The following is a 26,030-nucleotide window of genomic DNA, read 5'->3' as shown; positions in this document are numbered from 1 at the left end:
ATTCTAAGTGTAAGTGTGAATACATTTTTTTATCAACATCCTTTGTCAGATACATCAAATAAAATTGACAAAATCTAAATTTCAGAGTCAATAAATTCATTATCAACATCCTTTATCGGATATGTCGGATAAAATTGACAAAAATATAAGTGTCAGAGTGAATAATTTTTTTTTATAAACATCCTTTGTCAGATACATCAAATAAAATTGACAAAATCTAAATTTCAGAATGAATAAATGCTTTAACAACATCCTTTATCGGATATGTCGGATAAAATTGACATAATATAAGTATCAGAGTGACTAAATTCTATATCAACATCCTTTTCTAAGATATATAGGACAAAATTGACAAATTCTAAGTGTTAGAGTGAATAAATTTTTTTATCAACATCCTTTGGCATATACATCGGATAAAATTGACAAAATCTAAATTTCAGAATGAATAAATTCATTATCAACATCCTTTGTCGGATATGTTGGATAAAATTGACAAAATCTAAGTATCAGAGTGAATATTTTTTTTTAACAACATCCTTTGTCAGATAAATCAAATAAAATTGACAAAATCTAAATTTCAGAATGAATAAATGCTTTAACAACATCCTTTATCGGATATTTCGCATAAAACTGACAAAATCTAAGTGTCTGAGTGAATAATTTTTTTTATCAACATCCTTTGTCAGATACATCGAATAAAATTGACAAAATCTAAATTTCAGAATGAATAAATTCATTATCAACATCTTTTGTCGGATATAACGAATACAATTGACGAAGTCTTAATTTCGTAATTAACATATGCTATAACAAGATCCTTTGACAGATGAATCGAATGAAATGGATAAAATATAAGGACTAGAGTGAATAATTTTTTTTTATTATCGATATCCTTTCTCGTATTTCTCAAATAAAATCGAAGAAATCTAAACTTAACTGTAAATAAATACTTTAACAAAATCATTTATCGGATATGTCGGATAAAATTGACAAAATCTAAGTGACAGAGTGAATAAATTTTTTTCATCAACATCCTTTTCTTGGATACTTATCGGATATGTCAGATAAAATTGACAAAATCTAAGTATCAAAGTGACTAAATTCTATATCAACATCCTTTTCTCAGATACATAGGATAAAATTGTCAAATTCTATGTCTTAGAGTGAATAATTTTTTTTTATCAACATCCTTTGGCAGATACATCGGATAAAATTGACAAAATCTAATTTTCAGAATGAATAAATTCATTATCAATATCCTTTGTCGGATATGTCAGATAAAATTGACAAAATCTAAGTACCAGAGTGAACATTTTTTTTGACAACATCCTTCGCCAGATAAATCTAACAAAATTGATAAAATATAAGTGCAAGATTGAATATTTTTTTTTTATCAACGTACTTTGTCAGATACATCAAATAATATTGAAAAAATCTAAATTTCAGAATAAATAAATGCTTTAACAACATCCTTTATCGGATATGTCAGATAAAATTGACAAAATCTAAGTATCAGAGTGACTAAATTCTATATCAACAACCTTTTCTCGGATACATAGGATAAAATTGACAGAATCTAAGTATTAGAGGGAATAAAGTTTTTTTATCAACATCCTTTTCTCGGATACATAGGAAAAAATTGACGAAATCTGAATTTCAGAATGAATAAATTCATTATCAACATCGTTTGTCGGATATGTCGGATAAAATTGGCAAAATCTAATTTTCAGAATGAATAAATGTTATAACAATATCCATTATCGGGTATTTCGGATAAAATTGAAAAAATCTAAGTATCAGAGTGACTAAATTTTATATCAACATCCTTTTCTCAGATACATAGGATAAAATTGACAAATTCTAAGTGTTAGAGTGAATAAATTTTTTTTTTCAACATCCTTTGCCAGATACATCGGATAAAACTGACAAAATATAACTATCAGAGTGAATAAATTCATTATCAACATCCTTTGTCGGATATGTCGTATAAAATTGACAAAATCTAATTTTCAGAATAAATAAATGCTATAGCAACATCTTTTATCGGATATGTCAGAAAAAATTGACAAAATCTAAGTATCAGAGTGACTAAATTCTATATCAACATCCTTTTCTCGGATACATAGGATAAAATTGACAAATTCTAAGAGTTAGAATGAATAGAGCCAACTCACGCACAGAGAGGACAAACACACAGAGACGATAGACACAAAGAGACGACTAACACACATAGAGACAACACGGACACAGAGACGACACACACAGAGACGAAACACACACAGAGACGACACATACACAGAGACGGCACACACATAGAGACGACAAACATACAGAGAAGATACAAAAACAGAGACGACACACTCACATAGAGACGACACACACACACACACACACACACACACACACACACACACACACACACACACACACAAACAAACACAACAAACACAGAGAAGTTGTCAGTCAAAAGCTATGAGCTCGACACACAGAGACGAGACACATAGAGAGACGACACACACACACGCACACACAGAGAGACGAAAAACACACAGAGACAACACACACACAAAGAGACGACACACACACACACACACACCCACACACAAATAGATACGAAACACACAAAGAGACGAGATACGCACAGAGACGACCCGCACACACAGAGCCAACTCACGCACAGAGAGGACAAACACACAGAGACGACAGACACAAAGAGACGACTCACACACAGAGAGGACAAGCACAAAGAGACGACAAACACAGAGAGACGACACACACACATAGAGATAACACAGACACAGAGACGATACACACAGAGACGAAACACACACAGACACCACACATACACAGAGACGACACACACATAGAGACGACAAACATACAGAGAAGACACAAAAATAGAGACGACACACTCACATAGAGACGACACACACACACACACACCCACACACACACACACAAAGACAACAAACACAGAGAAGACGACACACACAGAGAGACGATAAACATACAGAGAAGACACAAAAACAGAGACGACACATCCACAGAGATGACACACACATTGAGACGACACACGCACAGACACGACACACAAACAGAGTCATAGTGAGAGAGATATCCAAAAAGTTGGGTTGATCTATGTTCACTTAGAGTGGCGCGCCACTCTCCGACAAAGGATTTTGACACATCCGACAAAGGATGTTGATAATGAATTTATTCATTCTGAAATTTAGATTTTGTCAATTTTTTCCGATGTATCTGCCAAAGGATGTTGATAAAAAAAAATTTATTCACTCTGACACTTAGATTTTGTCAATTTTATCCGACGTATCCGATAAAATTCAATTCAATTTTTCAATTTATAACTGGGATTTATTTTACTATATACATAAAAACAAACAAACAAAATACCCCCAGAAGCAAGCTTGTGCGGGGGTAATCCCTTCTAGACTCATAAAAAATAATAATAAAAAAATAATATAAAAAATAATACCTATTTTAAGTTTTTTTTAAAAAATATCACCTTTCGTCACTAAAAAAAAAACAAAAAATAAACACTACTTTACAGTGCCCATCTCACAGACTCCCGTACCCCCCCCCCCTTTTTAGCCAATTCATTATAAATAATAAATTACTAAACAATACAATCTCAATAAACTACGGAACAGCAGCAGGTCATCCACACATTTAAGTTCCACTGGTAAACTATTCCAAGCACTCGGACCGGCATGACGGATAGAAAAAAATGATCTTGTCGCTTGCGGAATCGGTCTTCGAAATTCATCCAAATTTCTAGTTCCATGCTCATGAATATCACCCCCACTCACAAACATTCCCTTAAAACAAACAGGAACACTACCATAAAGATACTTAAACATGAACTGTGTTTTATAAAATTTAAAAAGACCCGATACCGGTAGAATCTTCAGCGTCATAAACTCATTACGAACACATTTAAAAGATGTTGTTAAAACATTTATTTATTCTGAAATTTAGATTATGTCAATTTTATCCGACATATCTGATACAGGATGTTATTAAAGCATTTATTCTGTCTTAAATTTACATTTTGCCAATTTTATTTGATTTATATGACAAAAGCTGTTGTTAAAAAAAAATATTCACTCTGATACTTAGAATTTGTCAACTTTATCCAACTTATCCAAAAGAGGATGTCGATAAAGAATGCATTAATTCCGAAATTAAGATTTTATCAACTTTCTATAATGTATCTGCCAAAGGATGTTGATAAGAAAATTTATTCGCTCTAACACTTAGAATTTGTCAATTTTATCCTATGTATCTGAGAAAAGGATGTTGATAGATAATTCAATAAGCCTTATGCTTAGAGTTTACCAATTTATCTATCTAATCCGATAAAGAAAGGTTCTTAAATATCTATTTGTTCTGTTATTACGATTTTGTTAAACTCGTATGTCGTACCCTAAATATGATGCTTAAAAAAAAAAAATTATTCAATCTGAAACTTATATTTTGTAAATTTTATACGACATATCCGATAAAGGATGTTGATAATGAATTTATTCACTCTGAAATTTAGATTTTGTCAATTTTATTTGATGTATCTGACAAAGGATGTTGATAAAAAAATGTATTCACACTGACACTTAGAATTTGTCAATTTTATTTGATTTATCTGACAAAGGATGTTGTTAAAAAAAATATTCACTCTGATACTTAGATTTTGTCAATTTTATCCGAAATATCCGACAAAGGATGTTGATAATGAATTCATTCATTCTGAAATTTAGATTTTGTCAATTTTATCCGATGTATCTGTCAAAGGATGTTGATAAAAAAAATTTATTCACTCTAACACTTAGATTTTGTCAATTTTATCCTATGTATCTGAGAAAAGGATGTTGATATAGAATTTAGTCACTCTGATACTTAGATTATTTCAATTTTATCCGTCATATCCTATAAAGGATGTTGTTAAAGCATTTATTTATTCTGAAATTTAGATTTTGTCAATTTTATTTAATGTATCTGACAAAGGATGTTGATAAAAAAAAATTATTCACTCTGACACTTAGATTTTGTCAACTTTTATCCAAAATATCCGATAAAGGATGTTGTTAAAGCATTTATTCATTCTGAAATTTAGATTTTGTCAATTTTATTTGATGTATCTGACAAAGGATGTTGATAAAAAATGTATTCACACTGACACTTAGAATTTGTCAATTTTATCCTCTGTGTCTGAGAAAAGGATGTTGATATAGAATTTAGCCACTCTGACACTTAGATTTTGTCAATTTTATCCGACATATCCAATTAAGGATATGGTTATAGCATTTATTCATTCTGAAATTTAGATTTTGTCAATTTTATCCGACATATCCGACAAAGAATGTTGATAATGAATTTATTCATTCTGAAATTCAGATTTTGTCAATTTTATCCTATGTATCCGAGAAAAGGATGTTGATAAAAAAAAATTTATTCACTCTGACACTTAGATTTTGTCAATTTTATCCGACATATCCGATAAAGGATGTTGTTAAAGTATTTATTTATTCTGAAATTTAGATTTTGTCAATTTTATTTGATGTATCTGACAAAAGATATTGATATTAAAAAAAATTAATCACTCTGGCACTTATATTTTAACAATTTTATTCGATGTATCTGGCAAAGGATGTTGTTAAAAAAAAATATTCACTCTGATACTTAGATTTTGTCAATTTTATCCGACATATCCGACAAAGGATGTTGATAATGAATTTATTCATTCTGAAATTTAGATTTTGTCAATTTTATCCGATGTATCTGCCAAAGGATGTTGATAAAAAAATTTATTCACTCTAACATTTACAATTTATCAATTTTATCCTTGTATCCGAGAAAAGGATGTTGATATAGAATTTAGTCACTCTGATACTTAGATTATGTCAATTTTATCCGACATATCCAATAAAGGATGGTGTTAAAGAATTTATTCATTCTGAAATTTAGATTTTGTCAATTTTGTTTGATGTATCTGACAAAGGATGTTGATAAAAAAAATTTATCCACTTCGACATTTATATTTTATCAATTTTATCCAACATATCCGATAAAGGATGTTGATAATGAATTTATTCATTCTGATACCTAGATTTTGTCAATATTATCCCATGTGTCTGACAATAGATGTATGCAAATTCCTTTTCTTACATCTCCAATGTTTTAATAGAGATTCTAAGCGTTTGATATGCTAGCTTAGCTTACTCTAAAAATAATAAACACATAACAATGTAATATTTTTAATGAAATAATACTATGTAGAATATTAATACAAAAATATGTTATGATACATTATTAATATCAATGATCAACTTTGGATATTTTGAATCGGTTCCATAGAATATTTCACCATGTTCTCTCTTGATATTGTAGCTATTGTCTTCTCTTAATTACTAATCAGTAGAATAATCATTATTCCATTTTGAGTCATACACAAATTTTACTAGTGTGTCATCAAAAAGCTCAATATGCTTTTCGTCTTTGATATTATTTGGTTCAATGACTGTTTGATCAATGGCAGTAACGTTTGATGGTGCTTTGTTTTTCATCGATTCATGTTTAAATTCCATAGAGAAATTTTATGACAGTGCCCTTTTTATTTTTCTGGCAATTTCACTGTCTATTATCACATTATTTTTACACAGGTAACAGTTTAGGCACGTAGACAAGATATGGTTTACGATATTAGTAGAAGAGTAGGCCTTTCTTTTATTGACCTTCCGTTGAATGCTAATACCCGAAACCTGACGATTGGATATATCAGTAGGTAACGTGTTACTTGCAACAGTAGAAAGGAGTTGTCCTCTATCATCAACGATTATTTTTATGTTGGCATTCTGTTTGAGTACAATCATCTCTGGAGATCTCAATCTCGCATAGCCACCATCATAAGAGTTGAATGTTTTCGGTATTCCAAAGAAATTGAATTCCTTACTGTCATAAAAATGCATGCATACATTTTTAATAGTGCTACCATTTGTACTTGTTTGATAGTTCAAATACTTCTCCTTGTCGGCATTCAATGCTACAATAATTTTGTTATGTGAACACACTTTATTAGAATGCTCCATCTTCACTTTTTTTAAGATATGACTTATGTGTTTATCGTTCCACTGCGTAAAAAATACTGATTTAATACATGCAATGGACTAGGTAGTGTCGATAACCGGACATAGAATACCAGTGGGAAAGCCACATCATGTCTCTGACTAATCATAGAGCACAATTATTAGAGCCGTAAGCATATTTTGTCATTTTAAGATACGTACAAAAAAGAATATAAAAAAGTAAATAAAGTTGAATAATTTCGAAGTTTAAAGAAAAAATAGTTTGTTTTTATGAAAAAAATATTGAATTAGAACCATCAGTCCTCATCATTATGAGTATTCAAAACTGGACTTAAGTTTCACATTTGAACTAGAGAATTGTATTTTCCATAATTTTCATACAAGAAACTAGAGTTTACGGTCAAAAACCCTTATTAGCTCAGATTTTACGGAAATAGTTTTATTTTTAGATCCAAAATAGACTTAAGTTTCACATTTGAACCAGAGAATTGTATCTCTGAGCCTTGCCCCTGAGGCAGATCCCATTTATTTTCGATTCTGAGCATTTTTGATTTTCCCTTCAAAATTGACCCCCCGCCCCTGCCCTCAGAAATGGGGGCACGAAGGGCCTCTGAGCCTTCCCCTGGAGGTAGATCCCATTTTTTTTCGATTCTGAGTCTTTTTGGTTTTCCCTCCAAAATTGACCTCCTCCCCTGCCCTCAGAAGTGGGGGAACGAAGGGCCTCTGAGCCTTGCCCTTGAGGCAGATCCCATTTATTTTCGATTCTGAGTATGTTTGGTTTTCCCTCCCCAATTGACCCCCCCCTCCCCGGCCCGCAGATTTGGGGGAACGCAGGGGCTCTGAGCCATGCACTTGAGGCAGATCACTTTTATTTTCTATTCTTAGTATTTTTGGTTTTCCTTCCTAAATTGACCCCCCTCCCCTGCGCTCAGAAATGGGTGAACGAAGTGCCTCTGAGCAGTCCCCTTCAGACACATTCCAATTTTTTTCGATTCTGTGTTTTTTTTTTTTTACCTCCACAATTGAACCCCCCCCCCTCTTGCCCTCAGAAATGGGGGAAAGAAGGGCCTCTGAGCCTTCCCCTTGAGGTAGATCCCGTTTATTTTCGATTCTGAGTATTTTTGTTTTTCTTTCCAAAATTGACCCCCTCCCCTCCCCCCTGCCCTCAGACATGGATGAAGGAGGGGCCACTGCGCCTTTCCCTTGAGGCCGAAACCTATTATTTTCGCTTATGAGTATTTTTGAATTTACCCCCCAAATTGACCCCTCCCCCTCTCCTGCCCTCAGAAATTGGGGAACGAAGGACCTCTGTGACTTCCACTTTAGGCATATCCCATTTTTTTTTGTTTGTGAGTATTTTTGTCTTTTACACAAATTTTGACCCCCCCCCTCCCCTGCCCTCAGAAATGGGAGAAGAAGGGAAAGTTAAACTATTTTAAATTGACAACACTGTCCAAACATCACATGTGTATTATACAGACCACATCGGAGAGGTAAGGCTAGGTGAACTCACAATGTCATTCTATCATCGTTAGCCATTTTCATAGATTGATGTTGTTTCAAATTTATAACAAATTACCTGAGTTAAAAACCCCGTCGGGGTTACCTTAACTGTTAATCAGCTTAATACTTTTTTTTCTCCAACTTCATACAATCCAATCACTAATTAGAGTCATTCACAATCCTATTATTCAAAACATTAATTAATATCGTTCATAGTGTCCAATTTGCGAATTCCTTATACCTTTTTGCAAAATTGTCAATCTCACTCTCTTTGAAAAACCAAACCAGAAAATAATCCAAACCACCGACTCGAACCCAAAAACAAGACTATACACCACACACACGCATATAGACATACCACAACCGAAGAACCACCAGAAACCTGTTTCTTGCTATAGGGGCATCGGAATTCAATATGGCTGTTCAAATAACAGGAATTGCTATTGGGGCATGCAAATAACATAGGAATTGCTATTGGGGCATCAGAAGTATAACATTGATTACTACTCATATAGCTCAAATTATATATTTCCTATCTATTCTGTCACTTCTCTTTGTAATTAAATATAAAAAATACAAGTTTTTAAACTGAAAGTATGGAGCGACATTAAAACTTAAAACGAACAGAAATTATTCCGTATATGAAAGGAGCTGTCCCCTCATCAACACCTCGCTCTTTACGCTAGAGTTTTTTATAGTTTAAAAAAATAAAGTTTTGAGACACAGTCAAACTTTAGCGTAAAAACGAGACATAAGCGAGACATATGCATCTCCAGGTAAAATGTTATGTACAATTATGCAATAAAGTATATAAAGCAAAAGAAAAAAACTACATTGCATAAATTGTGATTAAGTATTTCATTTGCCAGTACAATAGTGGGGTTTCTGTTTGCAGAAATATCACTAAGTACAGGGGCGGATCTAGAGCAAAATATTGGAGGGGGATGTAACAAGGGTGCCAATATTGACCAAATTGGCACCAGAAATAATTTTTTGGGGAGGCATCCCCGGATCATCCAGTGACTAAGTAGAAGGTCATAGATCAAAGACGAGTTTTCTTAAGATTCACGCTACAGAATAGAATGAGTTATAGTTGTACACCTAGAAACTGCGCTATTTGTTGAGGGGCCAAAAATCCCCTGCCCGTCTCCATGTGACAAAAAAATTGTAACTTCCTTGATTTATCCTACATTTCTAAACATTTTTTATACTAGGGACCAAGTACGATGAAAATTGAAGGGTCATAAGTCACATGCTTCTTAATAAGGCACATTCAGTGTGTTTTAATTTGAAAGTCTCTATGTGAATAGAATTAAAAAAGAAAGAAAAACCATTAAATAAACTTTACCACAAAATGTGTATTTGCCCTCTCCTCCGTTGCCCGTGTTGCTTTGTTTATCAGTCTAAATCTATTTAATTCGTCTGAACAACTTCCTAAGAGAAGTATGGGAATTCGGATCTAAGCCCCCTAAAAGCGCACAAACCTATAATTAGTCTAAGGTCTTTAAAAGGTTCATACTACAAAATGAATCAACTGGTACTTACATATGTTTAATTACTAGATCTTGGTAGCTCTTTAGAAAATATGGCACATTAACCATCCTGCGAGGATCATAGCCAGCGCGCTAGAGCTGCCTAAGTAAAGAACGATGTGGCCACAATGTGTTTTTTCTCCACCCGGGCACTTCGTATCGAAGGAGTTGTCGTAAAAACTTCGAAAAGGACTCATTCGATTGGAAATTGGAGTGGATAGTGCCCTTTTCAACAGTCGAAAATGATTGGAGGGCAACTGGCCCCCCCACGCCCATCATTTCCCCAAAAACATCCAATCAAAATTTTGAGATTGACATTTTGTTCAGCGTAGTTGATTTCCACATAGAAAATATTTTTTTTAGGAGGACACTCTCCCCCAGCCCTCAGGACAAGGGTTTTAAGTTATGCCCTGGGGGCATAAAGGTTTTTAATAGAAGGCGTTTTTGTAGAAACTTCAAAACAGGCTCAATTGATTGGAAATTCAAAGAACTAGTACCCTTTTCAATAGTCGAAAGTGAGTAGGATAATTAACCCCCCTCTTACGGCCACCATTTCCCCAAAAACATCCAATCAGAGTTTAGAGATAGCCATTTTGTTCAACGTAGTTGAAATTTCGGGAAATTATGTATTTAAGGATGACAAAGCCCCGAGAGACCCAAGGGCAAGGGTTGTGAGTTCTGCCCTAGGAGCGTATAAGGTTTTTATAGATAGAGTTGTCGTAAAACTTGAAAAGGGGCTCATTCAATCCGAAATTGAAAGGGCTAGTGCCCTTTGTAATAGTCGAAAGTGATTAAAGGGTAACTAACCCCCCTTTAACGCCCACCATTCCTCCAAAGACATCCAGTCCAAACTTTCAGATAGCCATTTTGTTCAACGTAGTAGAAAGTTCTGGAAATTAGGTCTTTGAGAATGACACCCTCCCCCCCCCGGGATGAAGGCTAGAACAGGGAAAATGAGGGTGGTGACAATTCTACTTGTAAGAAGGACTCAGGTCTTGCAATTAAACTGTCTGACTTCTATGCTTTGCTCTATGAGAAAGATTTCTACATTGGGCAAACAGAAAATTTTCCAGATGAGAGATGGTGAAGTTCAAATTTATGGAACGTGTGAGCAATGCTGACTTCAGTTACAACTGGCCCAAGAAAGGTGATGTCAGTGTTGTGGAAGAAAGATATGTTTTCGCTGAACCACTCGTTCAAAAAGGACATGGCTCCTTCCAAATTACAGGGCACCGTGAAGTTACAAAGTCATACAAAAAACTTTGCAAAGAACACAAATTCTAGCCGCGGTTTTCCGGGATTTTTCTGCGAGTTCTGTTTTTTGACATGATTTTAGTCTAATTTTCTGTATTTTTTTTTAATTTTGTTTAATATAAGTAACCTTTTTTTTACATTCAGTCTTAGAGGAAAAAGTCTGTAAATAAGTAGTTGTTCAAATTTACCGAAAGCATGGCCAGCATTGAAAAAATTAGGAAAGTACATGAACAACGTATTAAATAAAATAACGTCGTTCAAAGTTGGACAAAGTTTGGGAAATATTAAACACCATTTTCAAAAAAAAATTATGGCCATGTGGGAAGGAATAGAAAAAATCCGTAACATCCACCCTCTTCAATGGTCAGAAATACATATGGAAATGTGTTTCTAGGTTCTTATGTTACCATTACAAAATTTATTGTGAAATAAGGGAGAAAAAAAGGTAGTTTTAGTTCAAAGTAACCCTGTTTAATGCCCTTTTTAATAGTCGAAAGTGATTGGAGGGCAACTAGTCCCCCTTCCACGCCCACCCTCCTATTTGTTCATTATGTTTAACACACTACCCGCATCTGTTTGAGTTGTGGAAGCAACAGTTACTTAGTAACATCGTCTTAGTTTTGGGAATAAAACTTTACAAGGTATATAGGGTAGTTAACGCATAAAAGAGGTCACAAATGCCCTGGGATAGCATTTCTCAAGTGCTAAAAATCTACCATTGATCTTAAAGTCCCCCCCCCTTCCAAAAAAATGGTCCATTCGACTGCCTTAAGACCTTGAAGGATAATCAAGGAGTCAGTTGGAACTTATTACTATTCCCTGAGTATAAACTTCTGCCTAAATTAGAACTGACTTACAATTAAAAATAAGGCCAAACTTTATTTATTCTTTGGCTTACTGTACAAAAATGATGTATTCAATTCATACGTTGGTTGAACCCTGACGGGACACCACCTTTGATGACCCTAAAAAAAATTACAGGATTAATTAGAGATAAGAAGACATTAAAACAAAACATACACAAACAACATAACAGATGGGAGACATACAACATAATCAAATGGGGAGAAAAAAGTCTTCTGGACTTACAGCATTACTTACCTTGGTAGTATTATTAGTAAAGATGGATGGAGCAGTGAAGATCTCAAAAGTAAATAGCCAAGGCTCAAGGTGTTTTTTCACAGTTAAAAAAAAGTGTGGAAGAATAGAAGATAAGTCTGCAAACCAAGATTAAAATATTAGAAGCTTCAGTGATGACAGTGGTCAAATATGGCCCTGAATTATGGGCGCTCCGAAAAGCGGATGAAGATTTCTAGATGATTTCCAGAGAAACTGCTTAAGGATTGTATCTAAAGGAATAAAAGGATTGTTTGAAATACGGACTGACCGTATTTCAAACAATAGGCTATATGAAAAATGTGGTTCAATACCACTAACTAGGGCTATAATGAAAGAAAGGTTGAGGTGGCTAGGGCACGTTGTGCGGATGAAGGATGCCAGATTGCCGAAGATTGTTCTTTTCGGCCATCTGTCTAGGTCTAAACGGAAATGAGGTCGTCTTCGTCTGGGGTAGGAGGACGTCATAAAAAAAGATTTAAAGGAAATGGGAACTTCATGGACGGGGGTAAAAAGGGAGGCTTTGGATAGATTGGAATGGAGGAGGAGCGTGCGTAGCTGTGTTGGCCTCAGTTTCGCAGTTAAGGATTCAATAAAAAGAATTAGCTTTGATTATAGTTTCGTAATTAGCTTAATGACCTCATAACCAATAATATTTTGTTTTATTGACCAGCTTTTGGCAGACTTAATGTAATTATCGGACCAGAATTTGAAATCATAAGTGTTTTTTTTCTAGCAGTGCACTTGAAGATAGCCTACTTTGAAAAAGAAGGACTTTTGTTTAGATTAAATACTGACAATTTGTTAAATCTAGAATAGGATGTTTCAGTAACTGAAACATAAGCCAAAATTAAGCCAAATTAGCCTCAAATTCAATTGAAATATTTTCTTACATTGACATGAAGCAACTTTTGACTTGAATTTGAACTGAAAAGTCCCCTCGTTTGTATTTTGCGATTTCAATCTGCCATGCCCAAAAGCAAGTCGTTCAACTTGACTTTAAGCCAGAAAGTTCCATTCCAAATTTTTCATACTAGAAAAGCAACACTTAGCTTCAGTCATCTAGTACGTTTTGTTAGGAAAGATAGTGAACACAGGGAAGAATGTAAAAAGTAAAACAACTGAGCCAGTTAATAACGAATAGAAAGAAAAATCATAAAACTAAGATTAGGATATTTGAAACTACGGTAATGAAAAGCTACGGTAATCTCTTAATTGTGTAGTCTTAAGTAGTTGAATTGAGGAATTTCTTTGTGAGTGTTGTTATTAGAAGGGTTTCGGACACTTTGACCATTCATCACACTTATCTATATGATGAACTCTCTGTCTTGAGTAGTGTGCTGTATGTCACTTTCAATTAAGTATTTTTATTACTCCCTCAGTAGATTCCAGACTTATCGTGTTGACAATATTCAAATTTATAACAAGCATAAATTACAAATAATTACTATAATCAACTATAAATGAGAGTATGAACAAGTAAATTGTCTATTCTAAAACGATTACTCAAAATTTAACGTGACCGAATTTGTGTTCTTGTCATAAAAGTGAAGTTTAAAAATAACATGGTCGAAAACTACATAAAAATAGTCATGCTGTACTCTCTAAACCCCCCTTAAGCAAGAAGCGGTTTTAAAGGCGGGGGGGGGGGGTAGATTGGCACTTGCCCGGTGTGCAAAAATTTTAGCCAAACTGGCCAGCCATGAGAGAACAAAAATAAATACGACAAACGGGTCTATGGCCAGTAAATGAAAACGAAAAACAAAAACAAATATTTCGCCCGTATCAAACAAGGCGTCTTCAGCTTAGACAAAAAAAAAAAATAAACTAAAACTAAAATTTCCATCCTCTTTCCTTGCTAGTTATAAAAGGTAGCCCAACTCGTGCAAAATTTTAGCGGATGGTCCCCCAAGATTTTGAAAAAAAACATTTTTGGTGATTTGGTGCTACGGTGGAAGTATATTGGACCATATATTGAGTTCTCTTTGGTAGAAACACCAAAGTTAAACACTTCATCAATATTAACCAGCTTGGGTTTTGAGTTTGGGGGAGGGGTATAAATAACGTGCCGACAAATGTCACGTTCCCTAAGAGTTTGGACGTAAAACAATTAATCGCGTTATTGTTTTACCTACCTCATAGATGTTCCGAAGTGTCTCTTGAACTTGGCTGTTTCTGTACCTTGTTCTTCCCTGCTCAGCCTAGGTGAGTTGCCCAGGAGTTCTTTCAGTTCTTTGGCTTTGTAGGCTGCGATGCCTTGCTCATCTTTTGATGAATTGGCACCAAGCCAGTAGTGGATTACTTCGTCAACACCTCCGGCTTCTTGGCCCTCTTCTGAGGCCTTGTATATAATGTAAGAATCACCATCGTGAAATGTCCCGTGTTCATTTCTTGAAACTGGTACAACAGCCCTTCTCTGTTGAAAAAAAAAAAGCTTTGAGCTCATAAATTAGCTAAATTTTACTTGGATTATCTGTCTTGGCTTTTCTCCGTAATTAGTCATGTCTTGATAAAACCTATGCATTCTATGCAGCCTATGCATTATAACGATCTAGAGTGGGAACCTCACACACTACCCACATCTGTTTGAGTTCTGGAAGCAACAGTTACTTAGTAACATCGTCATAGTTTTGGGAATAAAATTTTACCAGGTATATTGGGTAGTTAGCGCATAAAAGAGGTCACAAATGCCCTGGGTTAGTATTTCTCATGTGCTAAAAATCTACCATTGACCTTAAACACCCTCCCCCCCCCAATGGTGCCCAAATAGCCATGGCCCCAATGGCTCCCAAATAGCAGATCCCCCCCCCCCAAATAGCCATTCCAGGGCTATAATGGAACCAAACCTAAGATGCTCAGCCACGTAGTAAGGATGAAGATTGATACATTGCCTAAAATCCATTTTTCTTTGACCCTCCTAAATCCAGGACCCCTCCACCAGAATGCATGGGAAGGCATCATTGAATAGGATTTAAAGAGAATTGAAATTTTCAGAAGAGGGAGCAGAGACTTAAGCTCTATCCAGGTTGGGGTGGGGGACATCATGCACAGCTCTGTTGGCCTCAGGCAGCTTGTTGCTTTAATGAATTGTTAGTAGTAGTGCAAATTTCCACTTTGTGAAAACTGGAATAAGGTTCGTAGGGAAGGAAGTAAGGAAGGAAGGCAAATAAACAAGAAGGAAGCAGTGTAAAAAAGTAAAAGACAAGCACAAGCACAAACACAAGAATCCCTAATGAAGCACTTACAAAACAAACAAAAAAAAAGGAAAGAGGAAACATGAAAAACATTTTTATATTCATAGATTTTTAATACGTATATTAGGTGGTTCACCCCCTAGTCAATACATTGTTCTTTAAGCTAAAGTTCGAATTTTGTTCCAATTCTTTAAAAACGTCCCCTTAATCACAAAGACCGTTAACAAGAATAAATAGCTCTTATGAAAGTACTAAAAAATCTTTGGCTTAAAAGGCGAGGTATTGACTAGAGGTTGAACCCAATCATATAGGTAATATTTTCTGTTCGTTTTAAGTTTTGATGTTGCTCCTTACTTTCAGTTGAAAAACTTTTTTTTATTTAAATTCTGATCTTTTTCTTTAATAAAGATGGGAAATCCGGCGCCCACTTCATAGCAATGTCCCTTCCCCCATGGAAAGATCCTCCCATATAACCCTCGAACCCCCCTCCCCCCCACCTACCAGAAACGCCCCCCTGAAAACGTCTGTATACTTCCCAATAACCAATAACAAAGGGTCATAAGAATTTTCAATACATTAACCTCAATGCGCCACACATGGAAGCATGTTTTCTTCCCTTTGATTTCTCAGAATGCCGGGTCAACTGCCCTTTTTGAAGCCTGAAAGGACAAAATATTAATAAACGTAAGTAACGTATAATTTCTGATAACAAATTAAATAAAAAAAAAAAAGTTTTTTAAACTGAAAGTAAGGAGCAACATTAACACTTAAAACGAACAGAAATTATTCCGTATATGAAAGGGGCTGTCCCATCCTCAACGCCTCACTCTTTACGCTAAAGTTTTTTATTGTTTAAAAATAAAGTTGTGAGACAGAGTCAAACTTTAGCGTAAAGAGCGAGGCGTTGAGGAGGGACAGCTCCTTTCATATACGGAATAATTTCTGTTCGTTTTAAGTGTTAATGTCGCTCCTTACTTTCAGTTTAAAAAACTTGTTTTTTTTATTTAATTTCTGATCGTTTTTTAGTTAATAAGCTTTTATTTTGCTAACCGTCATTGAATAAGTAAACAAAATTGCATAAAAATTTTACTTTTCTTTTGCTAAATGGATGTCTTTACAAATTAACTTACGTAACGAACTTCTATATTCGTATATTTTTCTTCTGGCAAAAAATACAAAGTTGCAGATTTTTGCAGATATGCAAAAGCCTGAAACCTATGTAATAGGGTTTTCTGATACGCTGAATCTGACGGTGTGATTTTCATTAAAATTCTTTCACTTGTAGGGAATGTTTCCCCCTCTTTAAAAAATCGAGTAAATTTTCTCAGGCTTGTAGCTTTTGATGAGTAATACTAAACTTAATAAAATTTATATATTTAGGATCAGCATTATAAACACATTCTTTTGATACATTTATTGACATCAAAATTCCGTTTTTAAAAGTTTCTATTAATATTTAGCAGTATCGCTTGTTTTTTTATTGTTTTTTTTATTACGTATATGTTAGTACGTATATGAAGGGGTTCTCCCCTTAATAAATACCACGCTCTTTAAGTTAAAATTTAAAAAAAAAATTTATTCACAAACCCCTGAATCACAAAGGCCGTTTAATTAGAATAGATAGCTCTTTTGAGAGCACTAAAAAAAACTGTAGCTTAAAGCAATAGTTATTGACTTGGGGGAGACTCCCCTCACATAGGTTATAATTTCTGTTCGTTTTAAGTTCTAATATTCCTTCTTACATTTCAGTTGAAAAAACTTGTCTTTTTTATTTAATTTCTGATCGTTTTTTTAAATAATGCTTGGAAATCCGGCGCCCCCTTCATAGAAGTGTCTTTTCCCCCAAAGAAACATCCTCCACGGAAATATTCTCCAGAGTAACCCCCTCCTCTAGCCCCCCCTCTAGAAAAAATCCTTCCTGAAAATGGTTGTATACTTCCCAGTAACCAATAAATAATGCTGGCAAGTCCGGCGCCCCCTTCATGGCAATTTCCCTTCCCCCATGAAAACTTCCTTCATTAACAGATCCTCCAACATAACCACCGACCCCCCCCTCCCGCCCCCTACCCGAAAAAAAAACACCTGAAAAATTCAGTATACTTCCCAATAACCAATACTATATGTTAACATTGGGTAAAGTTCATAACTTTTGGCCCTCCCTCTGGGAACTTCGGGGGATTAAGTCATCCTAAAAGACATATTTATCCTATTTTCAACCATGCTGAACAAAATGGCAATCTTAAAATTTTGATCGGGTGACTTTGGGAAAACAATAAGCGTGGGAGGGGGCATAGTTGCCCTCCATTTTTTTTGGTCACTTAAAAAGGGCACTAGAACTTTTAATTTCCGTTCCAATGAGCCCTCCCACGATATTCTAGGACCACTGGGTCGATACACTCACCCCTGGGAAAAAAAACACAAAAAAAAACAATAAAATAAACACTCATCCGTGATCTTTCTTCTGGCAAAAAATGTAAAATTCCACATTTTTGTAGATATGAGCTTGAAACCTCTACAGTAGGGTTCTCTTATACGCTGAATATGATGGTGTGATTTTCATTAAGGTTCTATAACTTTTAGGGGGTATTTCCCCCTTTTTTTTGAAAATCAGCCAAATTGTCTGTGAAAAAGCTTGATTCAACTTTTGATGGGTAGCACTAAAATGGGTATATCTATTTGTATCAAAAACCCGTTTTCTAGAGTTTCGGTTAGCATTGAGCCGGGTCGCTCCTTACTTACAGTTCGTTACCACAAACTGTTTGATGTCAACCCATTAAGAAATTTTTGTGAGCAATACATATTTGGGTTCAGGCATATCCATACAGTCTATGCATATCCACTTTCCGCATCCATCACAGAGAATTGCCAAGGAGTCATCATTTGGGTCTATTTCACATACCAACATTTATCACACCTTTTTTGGGGCTAATGCAAGCTCTTTTTGAACCCCCAGTAGGCGTCACATCGGTATTACGAGTCGACTGTTTAGGGGGCATTATATTGGGTGAAATGGAGTCTCTATGGGTTAGTTTGTGTTGGATTACTTCTGTGATTCAAATCAGCCTTAAATACACAAAAATTCGAAATACAATTGAAGAAAAATATGCAAAAAAAAAAAATGGCTGGAAAAAACAGTATGATGTTGTTTTGTCAAAATTACAATTCCTGTCAAGTAGGCAAATTTCTAAGGTTCAGAAATCAGAAGTGCTTTGATTTGGTTTGACATCCCCCTCAGCATTGTCTAAAAGTCTTACCTTAATATTCTGAGCCTATAACAAGCCAATAACAGCCTTGTATTTAAAGAATGGGCAACTTATATAACCTTCAACACTCTTCCAAGGGGCTGTGGAGAGTTAATTATGCCCAAGATGTATAATTGTTTGACTATTTTCAACATGATGGGTAGGCCTATTTCAAAATTTTGATCAGACGTGTTTAGAGGGAAAGCAGTTAAAAAGGGAATTGGATGGGGAATGGCTGCCCTCATACTACTTGTTAGAATCCTCCTCAACATGTTGTGAAAGTTTAAACTTAATACCTTCATTTTAACTTAATACCCTTAGCTTTTCCTGTGATATTGTAGATACACCTTTTTGATAAACAGGATGCACATAGTATCTTTAGATTTAGTTTAGCATTCCCCAAGTTTAATTATAATACCCTTAGCATTTTCAAACACACTTAGAATTAAACACATTCCCCTCTTTCCTGATCATGAATCTTGTATGTGAAAAGGGGCCAGTTACATAATTCACAATCATTGCCCTGGGTTGTATGGGAAAATAGCATCCCCAGAAGCATATTTCTTCCTTTTCTTGTAATGCCAAGCCTTCTGGAGTCCACTTTGATCTCCTTTTGGCTTCATGACGATTGTCAATCTGCAGGTGATGATGGGTAAGGAATAAGTCTTGCTACCATCTGTGTGATTTACTCACAGAAATTATTATGTCTTAGGAAATTGAAAATACTTTTTTGTAGATGTTTCTCAGTGTTAGCTGGTAGGCTTGAAAACCACCACACATTGATGTCAGACTAAAGGTTTGCCCCACTGAAGATTCTCCTAATATTGATTACTTCCTGCAGGATGCATTGACATTCAAAGATCAGGTGGTTCAGGGAATCTGGAATGGAGGTAAAAGTCTACAATATGGGTTGGCTTATTTATGCCAAGTAGACTCCTCTTTTCTCAGAATCAAAGATTTGCTTTTGATTCTATAATAAAGAATATTATCTGTACTTGATGAAAATAAGGATGGAATGGGCATTTTTGTTTTTGAAGAAACTTCTTCTGATTATGTGTCAGATGGTCTGGGCCTTCAAATTGGGATTGATTGGATTATACAAGGAGTAACTAGCTAGCTGGTCTGCTACCTCATTATATTTGATGCCTTAGTAGCTGGGGATATACTGGAACTTAAGATCAGTAAAGCTTTTTTGGAGACTGATTAATTGATCTCTGATTGTCCTCAGGTCTGTATCCATGGCACTTCATTGGATATTATCAATGAGCTGAAAGGTGCCTTTGGAGCCTGAGAACAATAATACTCTTTTTGGAGCAGCAAATTTTGATCAGTGAAGAGGAAAGAGAGCATCTAAAAAGAGCAAGGGAGACTGGTTGCCCTCCAATAGCTCTTTGATAACCCCTAAACATCCCCTGAAATTTTCAACTTAATACTGCTTTAGATATTGATGAAAGTCCTTCAGACAATCAGTGTGCACATAGTATGGTTTATTGTGTTTGGCATCCCATAGACAAAGTACTAGTTAAGAGAAGAGCCAGGCAAGGTGCAACTTGTTATTTCAGTAACTATGTCCTCAATGCTGAGGACCAGTGTCAGATGTCTTGCATTCTTTCTGGTCTCAATATCTCTATGCTGATGATATTTTTAACATCAGCCAAACTTTGGACTAAATTTTTGAAACTTTTAAAAAACTACAAGCAGAATACTTATATCTGGTATTGAATTTAACCCTGAAGAGTCTGACATAGTGCTTTTTTACTGGAAAGGCTTCCTTGTGAAATTGCACTTGGAAATTCAATGATCTGCCCTTCTGACCAAATTGTTTACCTCATTGTTCTTATTGGAAATACCATTTCTCATTCTTGTCATCTCCTAACAGAAGGCATCAAATGCTGCATATCAGCTTCATATGCTTCCATAGACTCTACTGAGCTTCATTTCAGTTGCTGTCATCTTGCAATGCTGTACAACACTGTTGCTCTCCCCCACATCCTCTACATTGCACCTTTCTGGAAGACTTTTACTAATGCTGATAAATTGAAAATCTGCTCCACTCTTCCATTTTGCAAAATACCTGTTGCAGAATATCCAATTTGGATGCACAATTCAAAGCTCATCAACTGTCTTTGCATAGCAGATCCTGCTATAGCCATTGCTAAACCTATGAAAAAACACAACCAAAGATTTCCAGACATGCTTGGAGCTGACTTTTTCAACTCTAGTTGCATTGTTATAGTTATATTTTATTTTTGTTTTTTTTTCTTTGTAGGGCTGTGTCATTTTCTTTTTGTATGAAGATGGGTTTCCTATAAATAATAATAAAAATAAAGTTATTGGAGCTCTTGACTATTTTGAACAAGACGTCTATTTTAAGATTTTGATCTAATATTTTGGAGGAGGGCATGGGAGGGGACTAGTGGACTTCCAACCACTTTTCATGTCCTGAAAGTTTTAACTTAATACCCTTAGCCATTTGTAAAATATTGCATGTTCTCCTTTTGATAAACTGGATGCACATAGTTCCTATTGCTTTATTATAACATACCCTTCTACATTCTCCAAAGCTTTACCTTAATACCCTCAGCCTTTTCACATGCATTGAGAATCAAATATTTCCCCACTTCCTTATGATAATTCCTGCATGTACACAATGGGCAAATTGCATAATTTAAAATCCTTGCTCTAGGGCTATGGGGGTGTGTATTCCCTGGAAGTATAGCTCTTAGAGCTTTTAACCAGTTTGAACAAAATGCTAATTCTAAAATTGGTATCAGTGTTGAGCCAATAGTCACCAAAAATAGGGTCAGGAGGGGGACTGGCTGCTGTTCAATCTCTCATCAACATACCTTGAAAGTTTCAACTTAATATCCCCCTTTTTCTTTAGGTATTGCTGATATTCCCTTTTTACAACCAGTAAGCACATAGTGCGTACTGATTGTGTTTGGCATCTTTCTCACCATTTCCTTAAAGTTGCATCTTAATATCTCAAGCCTCTTTGAAGACCAAGGATCAAACATGCCCTCTTTTTCAATAAAAATAACAATAGGCAACTTGCATAACTTATTGCCATTGTCCTGAAGGCTGTGGGGAGAGGGTCAACTCTCAAGGCTAGTTATTTGACCTTTGAACTATTATGATCAAACCTGATGCATTTGGGAAAAGAACAGTGTGGAGGCTGGTTGCCATCCAATCACTTTTGATCCTTAAAAACAGCATTAAAGATTTCGATCTCCAATTGAGTGAGCCTCCTTCAAAATTTGTGTGACCACCCCTTCCATAAAAACTTGTATGTTAACAATGGGCAGCTTGCATAGCTTACAACCCTTGTCCTAGGGCTGGGGGGGGGGATTAAACTCTGGAAGCATATTTACTTGACCTTCAGACTATTTTGAATAAAATGGCAATCTAAGAATTTTGAAATGGCATTTCAATTGCTGTTATCTTGCAATGTTGTACAACACAGTTGCTCTCCCCCACATCCTTTACATTGCACCTGTCTGGAAAATTCTTACAAATGTTGATAATTTGGAAATCTGCTCCACTTTTTTCTATTTTGCCATTTACCTACTGAGATATCCAACTTGGACTTGAAATTTAAAACTCACAAGAGTATTCACATAGCAGATCCTACTATTGCTGTTGCTAAACTTATAGAGGAAGACAAACACAAGATTTCAAGACATGCTTGGAGCCAACTTCTTCCACTATAGTTACCCTGTCATAGTTGTATAGTGATATTTTTCTTTTTTTTCTTTGTTGTGCTCTGTCATTTTATTTTTGTACAAAGAAAGATTTTCAATAAATAATAATAATAAATTGTGGTCAGTAAATCTACCAGATTTAAAGCCATATTGAGAAGGTGTGAGAATGTTGTTGGCCTCTCAATTTGCTAAGTCCCTGAATGTCCTAAGCCCCTTTCCAATTAAAGAAGTTACCCTGATGGAGTGGTAATTTTCAGAGTGATGTATCATATTTACTGACCAGAAGGTAGTTCATCCTAATTACCAAACCTATTCTTATAAACTGAACCCTCAAAAGATCTAAAAATTCATTTATTTTGTTTATATTTTGACCAAGGCCACTGAAATCACTTACTTAATTTGAGCCTAGGAGAGTTATATAATACCCTCTTATTCACTTATTACTTTTATTGGGATACCTAGAAGAAAGTAAATGAAAATAAAGTGTAATAAAGCATGAATGGACCCATCCTGATGCATCATCAAACCAACTTGTTCCTTACCTTACATATCTTAAAAGAGCTCCTTGATCCTTACTATTCTCCTACATAATGCTAATCACCTTAAGATAGTTCTATAGTATGCTGTATAAGATAGGACCTTCAGTGAAGCTTTAGTATCAGCCTAATCCAATGCTGTTCTTCAAGACCAAAAGACTCTGATAATTTAGACACAGCTCAGTTTTAATCAAAGCACTACCATTCAGTTATTGCATCCTCTGCCTTTGTTAAAAATGCACCATTCTTCTCTTAAAACTTTGTTGACAATATCTCTTCATCTGATAAAATACAGTGGTATCAATAAGGGGATGGTTATATGCCCTCCTTTCCCTCTGTATAAACACAACAGGATTAATAAGGGGATGAATAATTCCCCCTAGGTTTTTAACAATATGCTTCTTGGGTATGTTTTCATTGAAAATTGCCTTTGCATTAATGCCACTGGATAATCATTATGAGAACTAAATTACTTGCCTCTGAATACCGTTAAGTATCTCTATTATTACCATATTCACTTGATTCAGCTTTTTTAGTTATGGTGAAAGGACCATAGTCTCTTTCCAAGAAGCAATTCTTTTCAACCAAACATTTCTCTACCAATACTGAAGAAAAAAAAATGTAGCATTGTTGGTTGACTGGGTTATTCTTGGGGCAAGCTCATCATGCAGAATTAAAAAGACAAAACATTTGGCCATATTTTTTATTTCATTCATATTTGACATTTATCAAAATCCATAATTTCAAATCCTGCTGTTTGTCAAATATATAGCCAGAGGCTTAATTTTGGCTGCTGCTGGGCTCAAAAACCTGCTTCTCTCCTGTCTCTGTAAAAATTACCTATCTACTACAATGTAAACAGTAACTTGCTGATCACTGTAACCTATGATTTTGGGGGATTCTTATCCTTGATACTTTTCCTTGAAAGCTCTCAAATTTTGATCCTAAAGTTTATTTAAACATAACTACTAAAAGTTAAATATTAAGTTAACATAGTTAAGTTAACTATTAAAAACATAATTTTTAATAGTTGTATGTTTTACATACATAAACATATATGTAACCATATGTGGGTTTGTCTTTCATTGACATGTATTAAAGGGCAGGCAGTATTATGTTTTTCTAGGTTAAAAAGATGCTTTAAAAGTTGTATTTTCAAACATATTTTAAAAATTTCACTGCATTATCTAGAAAATGATGCTCTGTGTACTATTCTTAGGAGGAATCACAAAGAATATGGGAAGCTGGAGAGAAGCTGTAGTCTAATAACTATTTGTCTCTTTCAGAAGCTTGGGGAGGATCTGCTCCACAAGCAGTTTAGGTGTGCTCCAGGGGGATTCATTGTAGCAAAACTTTAGGTAAAGGTGCTACATCTTTACAACATACTTGCACAAATGAAACAAGCAAATTTCTTAAAAATCCGGACATGGAGTCAAAATATTTGTATCTTCATTATTTGAAGTTTGAGTTTTTTTTCATTAATTTCACTGTTTTATTTTAAATTACACCTGTTTTTTCTCTCTTTAAGTTATGTATAAGATTATTTATTTATTATCTCTGTAGCTAAACTTTAGGTAAAGGGGCTACATCTTTACTACATACAAATGAAATTAGCAAATTTTATAAAAATCTGGACATGGAGTCAAAATCAAAACTTTAGGTAAAGGGGCTATATCTTTACAATATACAAATGAAATGAGCAAATTTTATAAAAATCTGGACATGGAGTCGAAATATTTGGATCTTTATTATTTAAAGTTTGACATTTTTTTCCATTAATTTCACTGTTTTATTTAAATTACACCTGTTTTTTGTCTCTTAAGTTATGTACTTGGAAAAATAGTGTAGCCCAAGAATTTATTTATTAAGTGGCGCCTACTTCAAAGAAGGCTGTTCCTTTAAAAATTTGACAGGTTTAAGGCTGCAGGATACTATTGGGTAGGAAAAGGAGGGGGAAGATTCATCAAAACAGAAGAAAACTATTGCTTTATGTCAAAATTATGAAAAAAATGTAAAGATAGAGGGCTTTTGAGGAAAGAATTCCAGATGCCAAAGCCTCTCAGCAAAATGTTTACCATCCCTACCTCTGCTGTAGGTTTGGTTTCTCCAGTTTCATCATTTTAGACAAGGATAATACCTGAACAACAATAATGAGATTATGTGATGTAACAGGGTTCATGTTGCAACAGGATGCAACATGACTGTTGGAATGGACTGCTTCACAAATTTCTATCTGTAGGGAAAACAACAAAACCAAAAAATATTTTAGATATGTGGTGCCTCAAAATTAGTTGTGTTTCATAATGTAGATGTATTTTATGCTGAAATGTTGGTTTTGAATTGGTAATCAAATAAGTTAAAATGCATTTGAAGTTTCTCTCCCCTACGTTTTTCTGCCCCTTGCTCAGCATTGGGTGAAAATGCCCCTCCCCCCATTCATTAGCTTGGGATCACCACAACAATACGAGTCTATAGTAGTAGTAGTAGCTTATACTTGTATAGATTATACATATATTATTCCTTCACTCAATTTAGTTAAAATTTTGTAGCTGTAAATCTAATATTTTGGCAATGTCTTTCCTTCCCTTCTAATTAGTTAGACCCCTCCCAAGATAAAGCTCTTATTCTGCTACTATCTGCTGTGCTGTGCAAGGCCATTCAATAGTAATCTTATAATCATAGGTTGGTAAATAAGAAAAAAGTATGCTGTGTATGGCAACCCTGAACCCAGTCACATAGATAATTTTTGAAGGAATATATTTAATTTGACTTCTCCTTTGTTGGGTATTTTCACTGAAAATGTCTTGTTGGTTTTATGTTGAAAATATAAAAAATTGACAAATTATCCCCCTTCC

At 34.9% G+C, this 26,030-nt stretch overlaps 2 protein-coding genes across 2 annotated transcripts in view; one reads left to right on the top strand and one right to left on the bottom strand.

Moving 5' to 3' along the window:
- The window catches only part of CycT (Cyclin T), a 99,928-nt gene that overhangs the window by 19,108 nt on the left and 54,790 nt on the right, over positions 1–26,030 (top strand). The gene's annotated exons all lie outside the window — the stretch shown is intronic.
- LOC148939670 (actin depolymerizing venom protein gelsolin 1-like) lies at positions 12,246–18,601 on the bottom strand. Its single transcript, XM_089107235.1, has 3 exons — positions 18,494–18,601; positions 14,638–14,918; positions 12,246–12,351 (listed from the first exon to the last, which is right to left on the bottom strand). Exons 1-3 carry the CDS (start codon positions 18,599–18,601, stop codon positions 12,303–12,305), a joined length of 438 nt encoding a protein of 145 aa, XP_088963361.1. The 3' UTR covers positions 12,246–12,302.

The sequence above is a fragment of the Artemia sp. Qi Xiang Cuo genome, chromosome 21 (assembly GCF_049724085.1).
Source record: "Artemia sp. Qi Xiang Cuo chromosome 21, ASM4972408v1, whole genome shotgun sequence".
NCBI lineage: Eukaryota > Metazoa > Arthropoda > Branchiopoda > Anostraca > Artemiidae > Artemia > Artemia sp. Qi Xiang Cuo.
The sequence above is the reverse complement of the archived record's forward strand: the minus strand, read 5'-3'. Positions and strand labels throughout refer to the sequence as shown.

What these genes read in the sequence shown, in the direction of transcription:
- LOC148939670 (XM_089107235.1), bottom strand. Translation starts at nt 18,601, where the DNA reads ATGTTGGTATGTGAAATAGACCCAAATGATGACTCCTTGGCAATTCTC. An exon ending in ATATGCCTGAACCCAAATAT is followed by an intron (nt 14,919 to 18,493) that starts GTATTGCTCACA and finishes TTTTTTCAACAG; the next exon opens with AGAAGGGCTGTTGTACCAGT. An exon ending in CACTTCGGAACATCTATGAG is followed by an intron (nt 12,352 to 14,637) that starts GTAGGTAAAACA and finishes AATTTTTTTTAG; the next exon opens with GGTCATCAAAGGTGGTGTCC.